This window comes from Netta rufina (assembly GCF_964035555.1).
Source record: "Netta rufina genome assembly, chromosome: 9".
In the NCBI taxonomy this organism is placed as follows: Eukaryota; Metazoa; Chordata; class Aves; order Anseriformes; family Anatidae; genus Netta; species Netta rufina.
This window is the reverse complement of record NC_140132.1, coordinates 15,734,709-15,754,404: the sequence shown is the minus strand read 5'-3', so window position 1 is coordinate 15,754,404 and position 19,696 is coordinate 15,734,709. Positions and strand designations below refer to the sequence as shown.

Genomic DNA, 19,696 nt, shown 5'->3' with positions numbered 1-19,696 from the left:
TATATATATATTTGTCTGCTTGGAGGTCCTTTTAGTGCTGCTTAAAGGATTAAGGGGGAACCAAATTGACCGTTTTCTGTTTTTTCCATCTCTCAAAGGACTGGAAGGAAAATGTGTGAAGTCTTTCATGTGGTCCTTTTTCCTTTGAGGAGAGAATACCTAATTCATAGGATCTTGCTCAACTTCAACTTCCAAAAAAAAAAAAAAGCTGAAGAGATTAAAGAAACAAGCTCTCAATAGCTCATCTGTTTAGAGATGTTTAGGGTGTTCGTGGTACGTGCTATAAATATAATTCCATGCTGATTTGTGTGGTAGCTCCCTGATACAAGCTGACTTGCAACAGCTCCTCTTATAAAACAGGGATTTTATAATCAAGGAGTAAGAAATGAAGGAAACCTGGGTATTTATTTGGTGCCTTCAAAAGGAACTGAGCTCTGAGTTAGTTGTGCACTTCTGTGAAAACCTCCATGGGAACTCGGGCATTGTGGTGGGAGCCAGCAGTTACACTGCCGTACACACTTTCACTTCTGTTCTCTTTAACTTTTTGAGGAGCTGTAACCTGTGATCAAAACTGAAATAATTAGAAGGAAAATGCTTCATTCTAATGAATTTCTGAGTGCTGTTTGAATAGATCTGCTGCTAATAGATAGGTAATATCATCCCACATGCTTGTGTAGCTTCACAAAACGTCTGTACCTGTTCCTAGGGCTTACCCGTGTGTTCTTGATGCCCGATTGCAATGACTTCCCGTGGTGTACCAGACCATCACCCTGTGGGAATTTGCTGCTGAGTCGACTCCTATCAGGTGTTTGAATGCCACAGGTGGCCTGACACGATGAACGCTGATGCAGATGAGCAAGGGGAATTCAGTTAGTGCATGGAGCTATAAAGGGAACAGCTGCCCCAAAGAGTGAGCAGGGGGAAACCCTGCAGTAAGCGATCAGGGGTTCAACAGGCTCTATACAACACAAAAATAATTCTGTTTACGAAACCTTGTTGGGGGGAGGTTAAAGATGCCTATTTAGCATGTTGGTCTGCCCCTAAGTTGATGCATGCTGAAACAATGCGTGGAAAGAAGCTTGCAATGTGAGCAGCAGCTCTGAGAGATAGCACGAGCATTAGGTAGACAGATAACACAAGAATAAAAACATAATATTATAAAAAAAAATCCTTTACATTTTCTTCCATCTTTATTCATTTTTATTTTTGAAATTTTCTTCTCGAAACATGCAGGCTGGCAACATTATTCCTGTTGTTGGTGGAGCTGGGAATTCTGGTGTACTCACAGCACTCCGGGAGCTAGTGCTTTAAGATAATCACAAGCAAAAATGATAAATCACATTGGGTGTGGCAATGTATTGATAAAATTATGGGGAGCCAAGCCTGTAATTTCTTAACGCCAGGCATAGTTGCACAAGTGAAGGTTCTGTGAGCACGGCAGGTATTGTTCCCACACTCTAGCAGCATTTCCAATAGGCAGTTTACTTGTCCTTGTCTTCCAGGACTATAATCTGTTATTTCTTTGTCCTTCATCTGCCCTGTCTTGCAGCTAATTTGTGACATAGAATAAGGTTTTTGCAAGTGCTCCTATATTTGGGAGAAGGATTCTCTCTGCCCTTGGGCTTAGCAGTAGCTGGCCTGCCACAGAGTTGCTACAAGCTGAAAAATGCAGCCAGCATCATAATCAGCAGAAGACCTCATTTTCCTGTAGGAACATCAGTGGTGGCAGGGGTAGGGAATGGAAGATTATTATTATTATTATTTTTTTTAATCATCTAAAGTACATTGGATTTAGCAGACTGGCTGTGAGGTAACAAGTGAGACCTTCAACCAAATTCACTTTGCAGGACTGCACCTAACATCTGTTTTGCTGGTGTTTCTGGTTTGCATTTTAATTATTTACTGAACCACAGGATGTTGCTCTTTGCAGTTTCCTGCTTTTAAAGAGTTCTAGGGACTTTCTGCATTATCGTGATGATTTACTTTATTTTTGTAAAATTCAACCTTCCCGAGAGAGCTTGAGAGGCTTTGTAAGTCCCCTGTGTGGTTAATCAATAAAAGAGTTTGTGTAACCAAAGACTAAGGTGACTTTCGGAAGAGTAGGTGCTGCAGGGAGCCGAGAGTCTTGCCTGAATGCTCAAAATGTCACAAGTCTTTTGCTGTAGATGTCTGTGAGACCCTCCTGTCCTAAACAAGAATCACGTATTTCATGTTTGCAGCCTGGGAAGCTGTCCCTCTCCTCTTTGATTATGTTTGTATGACTAAACGTGTGGTATCCCAGGGCTGAAAACCAGCATGGGCTGCAGGATTTCTCTTGCTTTGCTCCCTCCCCATGGGGGGACTGAATCGAAACCTGCATGGGATGTCCCCTTGCTGGGATGTCCCCTCACCAGTCCCTCCTCAAGGCAGCCAGGTTTGGGGACTGTCTGCCCTGTGTGGCTGGGGACAGCAGCATCTCAGCACCCGCTGCTCATCGTGCTGGACTGCCCAGTGCCTCCCCCTTGGGCAAACCAACCCCAAGAGCTGTTGAGAAGGCCCCGGCAGAGAGAGGACTGGAATCCTGCACGCATCAAAAAATTCAAGCAAGGCTGCACTGACTGTAACAGTTGCTCTGTTCACTTTCATTGTTCTGACAAGCAAGCTGCACAGGAACCCAAAGAAGTCTCCCTGGCACCGTGCACGTCCCTGGCTCAAACAGGGCCAAACCCTTCATCTGGGGGCTTTCTCTTAGGCCTGCTTGGCACCATGCTGCTGGTGGTTGGCACTTGCTCTGTGCATGCTCAGCCCTTAGGAGGAGATGCTAATTCCAAGCTCTGGCCTCTTCCAGAGCCATGAGCATCTCGTGAGAGCCTGTTCCTGATACCCTGGCTTCCTCTCTGAAGCTCTGATGCGCTTGGCTGAGTTATTTTACCATCCGTAATAAATACAGCGATTTCTGGCTCTGTGTTGTGGTCTCTGTGCTGGAGGTGGTAGAGGAGGTAGGCTAGTGAAACCTGAGAGATGTTGGCTGCACGCAGCACTGCAAAATTTTAGCAGACAATAGTTTAAAGAGGGAAAACCCAGGCCTCCTCGTTTCCTGTGGGAAATATTAAGAGCAAGCTCCTTGTTAAAAAATGGACAGCAACAGGCTGCTGCAAAAATTATTATTAGGTAAATGCTCGAAGGAAAATACTGATAAGCAAAGCTCAAAGGGGGGACTGGATTCAGAAAGCCTCAGGAAGGTCTCAGGTTTCTGACCATAGTTTTTTTCAGAACTGTTTAATTTTCCTTTTTCCATACCTAAAATCACTACAGTGCAGTGATGAAGGCCTGTAATAGCTGTATTTTGTCATGACTGTAATCTTAAAAGTGAACTCACACTCATGTTCCTGGGGTTGTTTTGTTTTCTGTTACTAATCCTTGGTGTTACAGAGGTCTGGATAACCAGAAGGGATGGGGTTGGCTGGTTTGGGCTGCTATGGGCATTTAATGCCTTCCTTTCTCCTCCTTCACCTTGAGAAATGAGCTGCCTGATGAAATCAGGGGCTCCCTTTGTACTGCACAGCAGTATCTAAAACTGAGCAGGTGAAACTTTTTTTTTTTTTTTTTTTTTTTTTTTGTAGGCCAAAGGTATTTCTTTCTTCTTTTTCTTCTTCTTTTTCTTTTTTAATGGACTTGAATATGTTTCTGAACACTTTCCCCGTAAAGTCTACCTTGCAATTCTTCTTTTCAAACTTGGCTTAAAATTACCTCAGAATTTCGAGGGCTGGGCCTGGATTTTCCGCTCCTGTCGCTTGTGAGACTTTCTCGGTGCAGCAAAGCTCTCCCTTCCGCCCGGCAGCTCCCACCGCTCCCTCTCCAGATGAGCACCACCTTTAAGCATTGCTGCAGATAGGCTTGGGGTGAGGACTGGCTGCAAAAGTGAGTTACAACATAATACAATTGTGAGTGCTTCCTAATCGTTTTTACAGTGCTTTTCAAAAGTGGACGGAGATTTAAATTTTCTTTTACTATTTAAGTTGGGAAAGGCTCATAACAGTGTCTCCCTGGAGATGTATGGATTGCCAGGAGGACCCTGTGTGCTTTGCAAAGCTGGTGGCATTGCTGTAGCTCTGAAATGGAAGGGCAAAGACGGGCACAAGCCCCAGCCTTGTGCTCTAACACTGGGCTTCCTGAAGTGGGTTGCTCAGGCTCATGGGTGTTTTTTTGGAGGTTATGAGGGCTCTGTATCCCATACTAGCAAGCAGCAGGCAGGAAAACGTCTTTTATGGTGGAGGATGTGCTGTGGCAGGGCTTACACCTTGGCCAGAGTGTTGTCTCTCTCTGCCCCTGCTGAGAAAGGGAGTGGGTGTCTGGGCCAAGCAGAGGGGAGGGAATGTCCGCGGCCGGGTGAGGAGGTAGTTTCCAAGGATGGGTGAGAAGCTGAGGGTGGAGAAGGGGGTGTCCAGGGTGAGTGGGAGATAAGAGAGGTCTGGGAAAATTCACAGGATGCTAACAGATGGAGGAAAAAGAAATAGGGGTACTTTGCTGTGACAGTTAGGGGATGATGCCTGGTGCTGGTGGAGCAATTAGCTGCTTGAAGCCCTGAGGACAAAGAAATACCTCTGACATGTAGAAGCGGTCACTGTTGTCAGGCTGGTAATGATAAGATGTAGATAGCAGATGCGGCGGTGGGTTCCTGGGTTGCTGGTGATGTTCTGAAGCTGTCTGGCTTCAGTTTGCAGTGGGCTGTGCAGTGCCCAGGCTGAGAGCCACTCAGCAGGGCTCTGTTGGTGCTCGGAGCACCCTTTTCTCCCCAGGGAGTTCTGCTGGAGCGGGGTGCTGGCATGGGGCTGGGGCTGCAGTGATATAACGTGCTTTGAGGGGACGCCGTGGAGCTGAGAAGGTTGCATCCACTGCGGGCACAGTCAAACGCAAGATGACTCTAAGTGAAAGAAGATGATGAATGGGAGAAAATCCCCCTCGTGTTTTTCAGCATGGTGAATGAGGAGGATCATTCCGTGCAGGCAGTTTCACTTTCTTTGATATAGGTCAGTTTTGTCCTCGCACTGAAGGCTCGAGCAAAAAGCAACCGGAAAGCCGAACCATCCTTCCTCCCCCTTTCTGCTCCACTCACACACATACATCCCCAAAAGAGAAAATTAAGTCACAGGGAAACTGGGATGTGCTTACAGCAGACTCTACCGGAACGCTGTTTCTTTGAAGCGATGCAGTCAGCATTCCTCTGAGACAAAGTTGCTTTAATTCCTCTAAATATCATACACCTCACAGCCAAAGCAGGGTATGTACAATGCAGGTATCATTTGCCTAGAGAACAGGAAGAAGCTCCAGTCCTCCCTAGGCTGTCGTTGATAGATGCTGTAGGGCCCCAGGACCCCAGCAGAGTCACAGAATCCTTTGCTACTGTCACTCCTAGTTCCACTCACATTCTCCCCAAATCTCCTAAGCTGGAGGCTGCTTCTGAGCCTGGGGTTCACCCTTTGGGCAGTTAGCCTCCTCAGTTTTCTACTGCACATCTCTGTTGCTGGATCACTTTTCTACTGGCAGCCCTTTCCTATAACCCATGCTGTGGTCTATACGTTTCTCAGTGAGACTGCAGATTGGAAAACATCCAAAAGATGTGGGATCTGGGGGAAAAAAAAAAAAAAAAAAAAAAAAAAAAAAGGATGACCATTTAAACTATCAGTGAAAGTTGTATGCTGTCTCATAAAATAATAATAATACTAATCCTGTGTCAGTGTTTGTAATTCCTTAAATTTGCCCTTCCAAACCCATGCATCCATTACCCTTTATCTGGAACTACTTTATAGGATTGACACATAGGAACAGTGTTATATGGGAGGACAATCTGAAGGATTTAGAGAAAGTGCTGGAGATCTAGATTGCAGAAAGCTAAATCTGAAAGCTGGGCTGGAAATCTAAAGGAGCATGAATGCTTATGCCTGCTGCTCAGCAGCCTCTGCTGCAACGGGAGTCAGCCTCTCGTGGGCTCCCTGTCTACCTGTGGGCTTTCCTTTTGCTCCCTCTGATCATGGCAAGGAACACGGCTGGCTGCAGAAGTTCTCCATCATGTGTTTGGCCAGGCAAGGGTGACCGGAGGGGCTGAGCACGCTTCTCACTCTGGGGAATTCCAGATGACGCTGCCTGCCAGGCGCACGCCTGTCCCGTGCTGCCAGACCCCCGCTTCCTTCTCCTCTTGCACAGCTGTGCGCTTCATTAGGTAGCGATGTCTACAAATCACGGCAGTGTTAAAATGCAGAGCGGGGGGAATTCCGGCAGGACGAGCGCTGCCAATTCCTCGACTTTCAACGGTGAGGTCCGAGAAAGAGCCCTCTCCCCGCTTTAAGACTACACATCCAAGTAATAGCAAGATCCAGGCAGCTAAGCATAGTTGCCATGAATTTATAATCATTTGTTTATTGTTCTGTTTGATGACCTTCCATGTGAAACCGGAGAAGGCAGAGACCAGCACGTGGACCGGGATTGCTAGAACCAATCTGAGGCTGCCGACTGCTCTGCTCTGAGTCTTGCTTCCCTACCAAGCCCACACCTCGTGGCAATAGAGAGCTAATATATTAATATATGCATGAATTCGGGGCTGTTCAGTGGTTAACTGCTGTAAGCACACAGGAAGAAAGGTTAGGTTTTAGCCTGGACATCTGGATTTAGATCCTGTTTGTACCCTGAACTCCAAGTGTGGTGTAAAGCAAGTCACAGCGTTTTGGCAGCCCTAATATTCATTCCTAGGAATCAGCATTTTGGTGCCTAAAGATAAATGAAGTCTGGGTGCTTTGTTGCTCTAGGAAGTGCAGCAAGTACTGTACCTGAAGATATTGAGTCTCTTTTCAATGTCTCTGCCTAGACACCCCAAATCATCAGTTCCTTTTGTGCAGCACCAGGCTGGCACTGAGGTGACCAAGGCTGTATTTCTGGCTGCACGACTGGCTTGCTGAGTAACCATGAGTAATCCTATGACCTCCTGGTGCCTTAGTTTTCCCACAGGTAAAATGGGAGTAATTATTCTGTCTTCCTTTGTAGAGCACTTTGAGAGCTATGAATAAAATGAGACACATTAGATATCATTATTTAGACATTATTAATTATTCTTTTGGTTCATTTGTATACTGTGGAAATGCTTTCTTAATAAGACTAGATGCTCTCTCTGCATCAAGGTTTCCTAAGCACTCTGCCACCAGCTCCTTTAGAGGAATATATATTGTGAACAAATAGAAAAATCTGTAGCTTACAAAGACAGACTTCTCTGACCCCATCTGCTTTGTCCACTGACTGAGTACTACAGACCCAGTGACAGAAAACTGTACACCCACGAGAGGCATTTGGTGGGGAGAAGCAGAAAGAGTTATTCTTTAACTTTGCCAGTAGACAATAAAAAAGCTCCAAATCATTCTATTTGTCCCAACTGCGAATGATTTCTTCCCACAAGATTTCACACTGTGGTTTTATAATGCAGAGAACCAGTATGAAGCCATGAAGCTCAGAATCTATAAGCCACGCTGACAGTTTATGAGAGTTTGCACACTGCAGGGGGGAAAGAGAAACTCAAAAAAAAACCACTTGCCAGAGGTGCTGAGCTCCAGGGAAACTAAGGAAAATGGGAGGTGCTCAGATCTGAAAGCCAACCTAGAAATTTCACTAAGATATCTTACTCTGATTTCCCAATGTAATTAACTTTAAACCTTGGGGGTAGTCTAGAGAGCATTGAAGTGTCCGAGTATGTTTTGGAGGGGAAACTGAAGAAAACTATGTTATCCCCTGGCAGTGGTAGCCTTATATTTGTAAGGAGATTGTGGGTCCTCAGCATGTACCACAGGGGTGCTAAGTTGTGCCCTGCATCAGGTCTAACCCTGTACAAAGCAGGAGAAAAACAGGAAAGAAGAAAGCAGGACACATCTGCCTTTAAGGTCGAGGCTACACAGGAGGGTCTGGGCATGCTCTGTATAAAACCCAGGTCTTACTTTCTACAGGACCTCCTGCCTTGTCCCAGTGGTAAGTCAAGCCTTAACGTTTTGGTTTTAGCCCTTTCTAAGAAAGGTTATGCATAGTGAAAGTTAGCTGTTTAGGTGGGGAACGCTGCTATATTGCAATAGTTGAGTTTAACATTTTTCTGTCGTTGTTTTCTGGGGCAGAAAGAGATTTGTTGTTGTGTGTTGTTGCTTCTCCTTTATGTTTTTGATGTGAACGTGGGAAGGGGAAAAAGGTGATAAAGAGTAGAAAGTATGTGGTTAGAATGAGATAGTGGGAGCTGCAATGCCTTCCTTTCCTTTGGCTTCCCCCCTGGCTCAAGGGTGCTGAGCTGAGCAAACAGCGCTGTTTCTACCAGGCTTGGTAGCAGGGACCCTCAGCAGTGTTGATGGACTAAAGCTTGTGAAAGCCAAAAGCTATGCTAGCTAGTTTTACTTTGTTTTATTTTTTAAATGCAAAGCTTAACATTCCAAGGGAGTTATTTGGTGTTATTTGGTGCTCTGGTGTTACTTGCTGTGTGGGCACAGCTAGTGCTGCTTTCTCTGCCAGTTTGCAGAGTTCTTGCTCCTCAGTGTGATGGCAAACTGCATCAGCTGGGCTGCAGCCCCACTCTGGTGGGGAAACGATCTTCAAATCAACAATGTTCAATGTTCAAATCAACAGGGTGAATCTGGCAAAGTGCTTTCACCTGGAGTCTGGGCTGTGACTCCTTCAGCTCGTGCGGGATAAGCAGGGTAGGGCTGGGCTAGGCCTCAGTAGGAGGCTACCCTGGGAGCTAGTGGCTGAGGAGCAGTGCCACAGCGCAGTGCCAGCAAACCCTGTGCTCTTGGTGAGATTATGTCTCTCAGAGAAGATTTGAACTGCTATTTCTTTTAATTAAAGAGCCCTTGGTGGCTTCTAAAGGAGAGGGTTCATGAGTGTGATGTCCTGTTCAGCTCCCAGCTTAATGGGGGCTATAAATCCCTTTGCAGTTCCACCTTGGTGTGCTTATAGCTTGTGGCAAGCTGCCTGCTGACTATTTCAGCCGTTAATGCAGTGAATTAAGTGTATAGTTTGTGGATTTAAAGCAGAGGGCGGGCCTGACAGGGCTTACCAGGGTGCTTTGTCCTGTCACAGTCGGTGTTTTGGTACAGCAGGCTGTGTTTAGCAGCACTATCTCCTGTGATGCGCTTTGGTATGAGCGGCTGTGGGTGAAAGGGGTGTTGTTTAAGTGTCTGTTAATAAAATTAAAAAGAAAAAAGGCAGCAGCTGGTAGGAGCAATTTAAACAATGCAAAGTCATGCTCTCTTGTGATTAACTTCAGGCACTCAGGGATTATTTTACTGAAGCTGAGGGCTTGCTGATGTAGGGAAAGGCAATTAATTGGAGTAGTGAAATTTGTGCATAGATCTTGCTCAGTCTTCAGCTGTTTTTTTGTAGTTGGAGATCAGATTTGTTTACTTTAGTAAACTGGTAGAGGCTATTCAACTCTTAAAGCCTGTTCCTTAAGGTAAATAACACCAAGTTTAGAGTTTGGTAACATCACAGGGAAGGAAACAGTGTGGCTTGTATGCAGAGAGGGTTGAAGGAGTTTCAAATCTTGCTTCTGTGAAAGCATTAACCAGGGAGCTTCTTTTGTTTGATATGGGGAAATGTGTCTGTTGGCCATCAGGTAAAACCTGACGAGCTTTTTTAGAAATGGTATGCTAGGACCTTGGCTGGGGTACAGGTATGAAAATGACACAGCTGGAAAATGTTTCTCCAGAGAAGACTGGAGTTGGGTTTAGTACAGGGACACATCAGCTGTGTCCTTTGGTGGTGTGATACAACACCCTGAAAGTTCAGAGGTGCAGAATAAGAAGCTTTCTGGCTCTATCACCCTGTGTAGCTAGTGTCTCCCTCCTCTCCTGTGCTGTGGGGAGTGCTAGGTTGGGGTAGGTGTGTGAGAAGCAACTTCTGTTTTGCTGCAAAGGGGGCAGGGCTGAATTGGTTGCTTGGTCTTCATGTGACCTAGGACATTGTGCAGCTGTGAACCAGAGCTGGGACATGTCATGGCATGCAGCAACCTCATTGCTCAGAGGATTTTCAGAAGAATGAAGGTCTCTGAGGATGGTCTTTCATGAAAACTTTATTTTTTTGGTGAAATTGGTTCCTGTGTAAGTAATAGTGAGCCGGTGTGGCTGGCTGTTGTCAGTACCTTGGGAATGAGTTCCTAAAAAGTGTTTGTTAGTGTTTAAGTCAAGGCTACTTGTGATAAGTGGCAGAGCAGCTGTGGGTCTTCACCTGAAGCCAAGCTGTCCTGTTGCTCTCCTCCAAAGCTTCTTGTAGCACTGCTGCTCAGCTTATATAGCAGGCTTTAGGCTAGATCTGTTTGTCTGGGTTTCTATATGGCACTCCTGAAAGTGCCTTACCAGACTGAAAGCCTGAAAGGAGTAATTTCTGGTACTTTGTGGGATAACTGCTGCTCTCGGAGGACTCGTGATTATTTATTCACATTTAGTGTGGGTATGTGCTCACATCAGGGAGATAGAGCTATTAGCTTTGGTACTTTTGATATTTTTTCCCCCCCTGGATGTTTTAAAAGGTGGTGTTTTTATTTAAAAGAGGAAAAAAAGAGATGAGCAACCTCCGAAGTGATACTTTCACCTATTTTTAAGGCACGCTCAGCTGTGATCTGGGGGCTGAAACCACTTGATTTCTGTTAGTTTTCTTAAGCTATCTGCCCTTTTCAGGCAACGTGCAGTTTGTGAGCAGCAGCAGTGAGGAAAACCCAGCTTTTTGCAGACCCGAGTCGTTCTCAAAACATGAGAGGCCTTTTAAATTCACTAAAGAGCTAGATTGCTCCTCTGACAGCCGTCAGTAATAGATGCTTCAGGAAAAAAGTAGAGCAAAAGAACAACTGTAGTTTGTTCATTCATCCATCTGAAACACTTTATTAATTTTGGCAGCTTAATAAGTTAGGGTCTTCCCTGCAATTTGTTTAGACTGTTGTGCTAAACAGCACCAAAATGTGCCAAAACAAATGTTAGTCTAATTCTCCTTGGAATCCATTTATAGTCTTGGCTCCTGTCACAGCTGCTCCTCTGGCAGGGGCTACTGCTGTTTACTAGCATTGTGGTGAAACAACCCTTATATGAAAATCTTGTGGGGTGCCCCCATCTTTGCAGGAGGAAAAGCGATCACCTGACCCATGCTTTAATTAAGCTGAACTGAGAGTTTTTTGTCAAGTGCAAATATATTCGAGAAATTCCCCCTCATGTCCCTGCAGCCATTGAGTATTTTGACCCGGGCATAAAAGCTGCTGCGTTTCAATTTAGAAATGGGCCAGTGGGATGAGAATGTGCAGCTGTGGAAGGCGCGAGTGCTCCAGCTTCGTCACCGCTCCTCTTGGGCCCACCTATTTCTGTGAGGCTTGCAGGAGCTTAAGGGGATAAAAATGGCCAAGGTAATTAGCAGATCTGGCAGAAATCAGCCGAGTGGGTTCAGAAATGATTGGAGGTGAAAGGTGGTAGGGAAGCAGGCATATCCTGATGTGGTAGAACTTTATTCTGTTTTTTAAAATACAGCAATTTTTCAGATTTTGTTCAAGAATATTTGTTTTACTCCAAGACCTCTGCTGCAGTGGCTAGGTGTAGGTGAAGTCAGTAAATGATTTAAGGTACTGCAATCTACAGACAGCTGGGCAGAGGGGAATTGTGCACCACTGAAGTGCTTTACCTGCTGCTCAAAAGTCCCTGCTCTAGGTGAAAAGCTCATGTTTCAGGAACAAAATGGAGGTGTTTTCCCCCCTCTTTGGGATTCCTTATGATTCAGCATCCCGGTGGACACAGAGGTATTTAACTTATTGAGAAGGGTGGCCAGATTCTCTGCTGTCTAAATACAGCATCTGCAGCAGTGTGGAATGTGCATTGTACAGCTGTGAATGTCCCAGGCATTCAGCGTGTCTCCTTTTTCACACAATAGCTTCTATTTATGGGTTTTCATCAAGTTGGTCTTATGCATTCAACATATCTTTGTGTGTTTTTTCCTTTTTTTTTTTTTTAATTATTTTTTTTTTATTTTGTAAGGTTTGTAGAAACTCCGAGCCACTTCTCCTGGAAGGAGAGTTACTACAGATCAGCCATGTCCCAGAGCTCGCAGCCCAGGGAGTTCCTCAGCCCAGAGGTGATCCAGCATATCTGGGACTTCCTGGAGCAGTAAGTAATCCTTCGGTGGAACCTGTGGAAGAAAGCATTTTGGGATGGGACACTTGTGCAGTTAGGTTGCTCAGGGAACTGACGTCGGGGATTTCAGAGTCCTGTGTACCCGTCACTTAGAAGATGTGGGTGTGAGTCCAAGTGACAGCTCTTGAGCTGTGAAGAGGTTCTTTATCTGGGCCAAGAGGAACAGATGCAGGGATCATTCTTGACACTGACTTTCTTTGAGACTTTTGGTTATTGTGGCAACTGTTTTCCAGCGTATGACCACATAAGCTGGATAGGTGACATTTTTCCCCCTCAGGAAATGGGGTAAGGACTCTCTATTTCTTGATGTCCTGGCAGCAAGTTTCCTTCTTCCTCATGCCAGGAAGAGAGAAGAGGTGATGATGGTGCACAGTTCACTGTCAGGTCCTTTGAAGGAAATAAACCCAACCCTGTTCCCATTCCTGACTTGCCGTGACTGATACTGAGACAGTTACTGCTATAAATCCTCCCTGAGTTCTGTCTTTTAGTGATTTAACTCCAGCAGTCTTGCCTCATTTTTCTAGTCAGGCAAATAAAACATCCCTCCAGGCCCAGTCCTGCTCAGGGACTGCCACAGGCGTGGTGAGTGGGTGCTCATTAGGAATCTCTTGCTTTGTCTTGAGACTGGGTCTTGATTATGCCTAAATCCTGGAGGACACCCTGGCACATGGTTAGTTGGAGGGGACAGGATTTGGCCCATTTTAACTGGGTTACTCTGTTTCTTTCAGGCCAATATGCTCAGTTCAGCCAATTGATTTGAACTTCATTGATGACCCATCTGAAAATGGCCCTACAAATAAAATAGAAATCAGCATGGATTGTGTCCGGCTGCAGGATACGGAGCTGAGTGACCCAATGTGGGTGAGTAGAGAAAAGGATTTCTTTAACCTCTGGAGAAAGATAAGGGGTTTCAGTAGAAACCTTTCCTGATGTGTTTCCCTGAGGATCTTTTACCCTTTTGGGTGGAGCTGTGGCTGCTCTCTATGATTGAGGAAGTTCCTTCTTGCTCTGCCTGTTGTGTCTCACCCATGAAAGCTGGTTAGGAGCATGGTGCCACAGGCAACTGGTGGTGAACTGCAGTGCCAATCCTTGTGGCTAACTGAGACTGGGAGAGACCCATGGAAAGGTTCCTCTGTGCCTCCCCAGGGCTGCAACAGACTAGCTCTTCTCCTGCTAAAGCAAAAGCAGCAGAGAGGGATGAGGCGGTGAAACAGGTGGAATTGCTGAGGAGTCTCCTGTGCTTGTTTTTGGCTACTTGGCTCTTCCTGCTGTCTCCTTGCTTAGGGCTTGTTTATGTGGCCCGAGGGTTAAAATAGTTGTTTTGAGTACTGTTGCATTTCTGCTGACCAAGCGGTGAGACTTGAGGATGTTCTTAACTGACTTGTTTTTCACTTGTATCTGGCCTTCAAGAGAAGACTTGGTTTCAGACCCTAATTGTTTTTTTAGATTTGTGTCTCCAGATGGGCAGAGCTAGTGAGCATTTGTAACTAGTCTTGGCTGTGGGTGTCTCACCAGTGTACTTTGAGACTGGAATGCAGATGAGGCACTGGTGGTTGCTGGTTCATGTCAGTTTGTGCCAAAGGCAGAGCTCTTCTTACCAGTTGCTCCGGTGATGAAGCCAGGTGCTGCTCTTGCAGGCAGGAGCAGGAGGTATTTCACGAGTTTGAGCTGTTAGTTTCTGTTCTTCCTGAGTCTTGTATACTTTTTGGTATAAATCCTGTGTACTTTGAAGTTTGTGTTAGTGTTTGTATGTTTTCTTGTGCTTCTGTATTTCTGTCCTGAGAAACTTAATTCCTTGACTAATAGAAAAACATCTCTTATGTGCTCAGCCGTGGCATGTTTGCAGCAGAGGTGTTGGTTGGCAGTGCTTGTAACCCCGAGGCTTGCATCTGCAGTGAAAGGGTTCCCAAGTCACGCTGATGGCAGTCCCTGGTGCCAGAACACTGCCTGGCTGATGTGGCTGCTGAAAAATGGCACAGGATGGGGTAGTGTATTCCTCTTTGCTTGCAGCATTGTGGAGGGTGGAAAGGCCATGCTGAGGTTGGGTATCTGCTTGGCTAATGTGGTAAAGCCATTCCAAGTGCACAGAGAGGTGACAAATGTCAAGTCTGATCATCTTTTGATGTTCAGGGTGGGCTCAGAGGGGCAGCGCTGTGTGCATGCAAGCCTTCAGTCTGAGTCTGGAAGGACACTTCTTGGCTTTTCCCAGTGCTGTAGCACAGCTCTAGTAAAATGGTGTCTGCTTCAGTAGCTAGTCCAGAAGGTTCCCCATGTTTTGAGGGTACCTACTTCTCAAAATGGGTGGCTTGAGCTAATTATTCTCCCTTAGGAAGCAATCCCTGATAGTTTATAAGCTGCCAACAGAAGGTTTGCTCCTTCCATACCTGGACTTGCTGCATTGAGTGCTAGCAAAGCCTTTGCATTTCCAGCTCCTCCAAGCTGTCAGCAGAGTGCTGCAGTAGCTGGCAGGCTCGCTTGAAGCCCTTGTTCAGAGTCTCCCTCTCCTGTCTGTGGTGCAGTGAAACATCAGTGGGAAATCCCTTCCTCTTGTCCTCTCTGACCACTGCTGAACTGAGCACTGGGGCCAGAAGAGGAAGGCAGGCAGCTTTTGCTGTGAAATTATTTCTTGCTTATGATGGCTTTAATCCCAGCCTTGCAGGAGGCATCTCTGGAGAGGCCAAATTGCATGGTGACATTTTTAAGGAGTGTTTTTCACTGTCTTGATCAGCCCAAGGGGGAGCAGGGAAAATTCCATCCCATCCTTACCCTTACTGTAAGGCAGCAGCTCAGAGCTGCTTGAGCCTGAGTGTCCCCATGTTCATTAACAAATGTTCCACTTTGCCTTCACGGGAAGACAGCACCTTCACTCAGTTGAGAGCTGCACAAAAGCCTTTACAAAGCAAAATATGCATCACAAACCTGTGCAAACAGCCCGTCTCTTAAAAGGAGGAAAGCTCTTTTTACTCCCCTTACCACCACCACCACCTCCCTATAAATTTGCAAACATCCCTGACAGGTGACAACTCCCCCTTGCAGAGCAGTCTGTGTTTGCTTTGCTGTTTCTGGGGCTCGCAGCCTCTGCAGCTTGCACTGGCAGGGAATGTGTAGCCTGGGGCAAGGTGTTTGCTGTTTGTCGTCTTTAATCTGAAATACCTTACAACCCTCTTCCCCTCCAGCTTCTCTTTTCCTTTGGATAGCTGCGGGGCAAGAGCTCCCCTTGCACCTGTCTCTCCTGTAACCTCAGCCGTGTCACTCCTAGACACGAGGTGCCGCACGCAGCTGATTGCAGCAAAGAGTTGAAGAGGGCAGATAAACACAAAGGAATGCAGCAGAAACAGAGGGGCCCTGAGAGATGAACAGTGAGATCAAGGCAGACTGATTTTTATTATTAGACTAGTCTTAGGAAAAGAGCGAGGCAAGCTTTTGTCCAAAATGTACCACCATCTGAGGTTTAAATAGATGCACAGCAAATAAGACTCATTTATTTGAAGCAATTGTCCTTCCATGGACTTGAAGGCAATCCCACCAGGGTTTAAAATAAGTTTTGCACCTACACTCAACTTATGGCTGAAAAATGAAATTTTCAGCCTTAAAAGATACCCACCCTCAATCCCAGGAGTCTTTCTGCTGGGAGCTGTGGTTGTTGTTGTTTGCTTGTTTTGGTATTACTCACAACAGAAGTGTTGGAGCTTCAGTGTTCAAAGCAGTGCCTGAAGAAGCTGTCCCACTGGTGGGCTGGAAAATGAGCGTGGATCCTTCCCTGCTGAACACCCTGTGGTTGTGTTCATTGCCTTGCAAGTGCAGTGAGGAGGTTGGGTGACAAAGAAACCCCTCTTGTCTGAGCTACGGCTCTGTCTCTGGCTGAACCACAACCTTGCCATTCTTATGCTCCTGTTTGTAAGGAAGAAATATCCTTCCTGTGTCCTGTGGAAGAAAGGACTAAGAGAAATTGGTGACTGGCACTACCTTGGGATGAAAAGAGCTGGAGGGGGACAGGAAGAAGGTTTGTAGGTCTGGTGTGAAATTAGACAGTCAGCAGCCTTCCCCTGGTCGTGTGATTTGTGACCAGCTCTTTCACAATGTCCTGCACAGCTGGTTTCTGGCTGGCCTGGCTGCTGGCTGTGCCCCTTTTGCTCCTGTGGCCTTAACCACAGGCAGGCTGGGAAGCCCCAGCAGAGATCTGCCTCTTCACATAGCGGGGATGAGAGGCTGGTGGTCCCTGCGGGCACGGAGAGCGCTTAGTCTGTGCCATGGCCCTGGTGTGGGAGGGAGCTGCGGATGCCCAGGAAGGTAAGTTGAATGTGCATCCTCGTGGCCACCTGCTCTTTGTAGGGTTTCACCCCAAAAATGCTCCCCTGACCAGCTGCCTGTGTTGCAGGGGAACACTGCTCCTCCCGCCTGGAGGCACGCCGGTCTCTGAGGCTGTCTCCTGTGGCGCTAGGAGCCAGGTGATGTTGTATGAAAAATTGATTTCTTCTGACTGATTAAGCACCCTGGAGCTACGGGGAGGAGGGGGCCGGGGACCTCTGTCGAGGAACGGGCGTGTGGCAGTGCAATAACCCCTGCGCTGCCCTGCAGCCCTCCCGGCGTGCTGTCAGCCTGCCATAAAATCGTTTTCCTTCACCCCTCGGAATTCCTTTCAAATAGTTCCCCGGTGCTAGTCAGGACCCAAACAAAGGTGGCCTGGGCTAAGAACTTCAGCGGATGGCATCCTGAAAAAGCATCACTGGAGGGGCTTGCAGAGCCTGGAAATCTCCTGGTCTGCTGCCTCTGCCCTAGCAGCATGTTGGGGGCTCTGGGGACCCTGAGGGCCCTCCCGGGTGGGAGCAGGCACGCTGTCCCGAGTAATGGAGTGGGTCGGCCCCCTCCCCCAGGTACATACCTTCCTTTCATGCCCCTGAGCGAGCTGTCCTCGCAGCCCCTTGCCTAACCAGTTCAGTGGAATGCCTTTTTGCAGACAGTCAGCTCTGGTCAGGGTTTTCTTAACCTGTATCTGTCCCTCCCCACACAAGGGAGAGAATTCCTGGCTTTTTTTTGTCCTTCCTCACCTTCTGTTGTCGCGGGTGTTTGCTTTGGGTGGGCACCACCACGCTGCCTGTCCCACCGAGCTCCCACCTTGGGGTGGTGGTATGGGTACCTCGGGCAGGGCAGCGTCCTCCTGGGATTCAGGCCCCAGCTTTGTGGGCTGGGGGTGTCCCAGTCCTGGTGGCCAGAGAAGTCTGGGAGGTGCAGTGTGTATTTTGTGTTTAAGTCACAACTTTGGCTCTGCAGCTCTGCTGCCCAGACCGATGTTCTCCTTTATACAGGGAGGTGGAGGAAAAAATAGGCTGTGGGAGAAGCTGGCTGCAGCCTCTGAACATGGAAGCGTTGATGCTCTCAGTCCTTGCACCAGAAACAGGTCTCAGATTTGGTATTCAGTACTTCCTCCTGGGGAAGGAGACCTTTCCCAGACATCTTCAACCTGCTGTGGGCAATCAGGGGAGCCACCCCAGTCACCTTGTGCACCAGCCCATGCAGCTGGAGAAGAGTGGGGCTGAGACCCTTGGGTAGCAGGTCACCGTCCTCTGCACGCCTTCAGCCTTAGCACTGTGTAAATCAGTTCAGTAATTCATATTTGGAGGCCATGCACTAAATTCCTGTGTCCCAAGGAGCCTACTGCTTGTTCAGGATAGGTCAGAATCAGGCTTTGCTGAGCAAGAAGGTGATGGACAGGCATTAAAAAAAAAAAAAAAAACTCTCCAAAAGGGTTTGCCGTGCCTGTCCTATCCAGTGCTTTAATACTAAAGGGCAGGCTCTCATCTCTGTTAATTTAGTTGCTCACTTAAGTGTTTTGCTGGGTCAGGAGAAGAGAAGTCTGCTTGCTGCAAGGTAATGGCTGAGGAAGAGGATGGAAGGTGGCGGTGGGGCTTCAGGACAGGGAGGATGTCTGTGTCCCAGCAGCAGGCAGGGAGGTGGCGTGGTGTGGCTGAGCAGTGCAGGGAGAGTCGTCTGTGCAGAGGCTGGTGACACGTTATGTCTGCTCCCCAGGGCCCTGGCAGGTGTGACAGCCCTGAAGTTTGTTGGGAAATGGTTTTGCACCTGGAGGTGAGGTCTGATTTGATAAGTAGATGTGGCAGTGGCTTGTGTGGCTGTCTGCTTCCATGCATTAAGTATTCCCAGATTGACCATAGAAAGGAAGCAAGGACTTTGTACAGCACAGATATGTGATCAAAGCTTTTATTACTGTCTGGTTTGTGCTTGAGAGAGTTTGAGGTCTGCCAAGTTTCTCTTCTGTGTGGGTATTTGTTCGTTCCATAGCTGTGTAAAGAAAGTTGGGATTATGCAAAGGCATTTCCATAATGAGTAAATGCATTATTCTGTTGGAAGCTTCCCTCCAGCACCTCTCCTGTTTGCAGCTGAATTTATAAGCTCTCCTAATTTAGGCTTGGCGTTATAATACTGCTGAATGTTTAATCTCATGCGGCATGGGTCCCTTCAGATCTAATCACACTTAGGGCTGCAGATCCAAATCCAGAAAGAGTCAATTCATTTAGATAGAGCATGCATATTGAGAATGTGCATTCAATTTGTGCAAAACAAAGACTGATGACTCTTCTCACTCTATGTATTGTAGCGATCCAGAGCTACTCGTTTCTTTAAAATTTTCCATGGCTCCCATTCTTGTGCTTTTTTTTGCCCAGGTTCTGGCTGCAGACCAGGGCTGGTTGCGTTTCCTTTTTGTAGGAACGCAGCCAGTCAGCGAGTATGGTGACACTGAGTGCTTTGTTTTTTTAATTAACGGCATTGGAGAAAACAAACAGATGATGCCTACCCTGTTAAAGACCATCTTGGAAGCATATTTAGAACTGTAATATTTTTCTACCCATTTAGTACGTGGCTTCATTTCCAGTTTGGGAGGGAATAAGCTCATTTGAAGCTAAAAAGCACAAGGCTAGTGGAAATGAGCCAGGTGTGGTGGGGTGCTCTGCAGCATGCCAGAGTGTGAGGCTGAAGTGGGAGAGGAGCCTGGCTCCTCAGGAGAGCTGGCTTTAAATCCCCAGCTCGTATTGCTGTCAGCAGGCGAGGTGGAAGAGTGTTGCAATTGCAAATGCTGTCATCTGCCTACATGCAAATACGTCAGAACAAAAGAAGCAGTCGCTTCAGAAGATGTCTTCCCCCAGCAGCCAGGCCTGCCTCCAAAGGTTTCCATGGTGCTGCACGTGCTCCTTGCGTAGGTATGGAGCAATAAGGTGTTAGCACTTATTTTACATCTTTAAAAGGAGTGCAGAAATGCTTAATTAAAAAGGATCTTGATCTTAGAACAACAGACCATAGGCACTTTTTGCCTCCGGAGTAAGTTTAGGGATTATGCTGCCTTGCTGGGAACTTCACTGTATATGGCTGTCTGTAGTTGATAGGATCCCCTTTTTTTTTTTTTTTTTTTTTTTTTTTTTAACTAAGTGTACTTCCCATTTAATTAGTTGGGAACATTGTGATTAGTGTGGAGCCCAGAAACAGTAAATGACTTGGGCACCTGGCATTTCATCATCCCA

The 19,696-nt window shown here is 46.8% G+C and overlaps 1 protein-coding gene across 6 annotated transcripts in view; it reads left to right on the top strand.

Annotated features, from left to right (window-relative positions):
• The window catches only part of TP63 (tumor protein p63), a 102,251-nt gene that overhangs the window by 5,594 nt on the left and 76,961 nt on the right, over positions 1–19,696 (top strand). For 5 of the 6 annotated variants that reach the window (XR_014618715.1, XM_084292061.1, XM_084292060.1 and 2 more), the window contains 2 exons: positions 12,009–12,137; positions 12,893–13,025. Coding sequence is in view for 5 of the 6 variants with exons in the window: in XM_084292061.1 (XP_084148187.1) it covers positions 12,009–12,137; positions 12,893–13,025 (262 nt within the window). In the remaining variant the exon portion in view is untranslated. Of the gene's footprint in view, positions 1–12,008; positions 12,138–12,892; positions 13,026–16,359; positions 16,455–19,696 lie in introns of those variants that run through there. The other variant, XM_084292063.1, reaches the window with a different exon arrangement.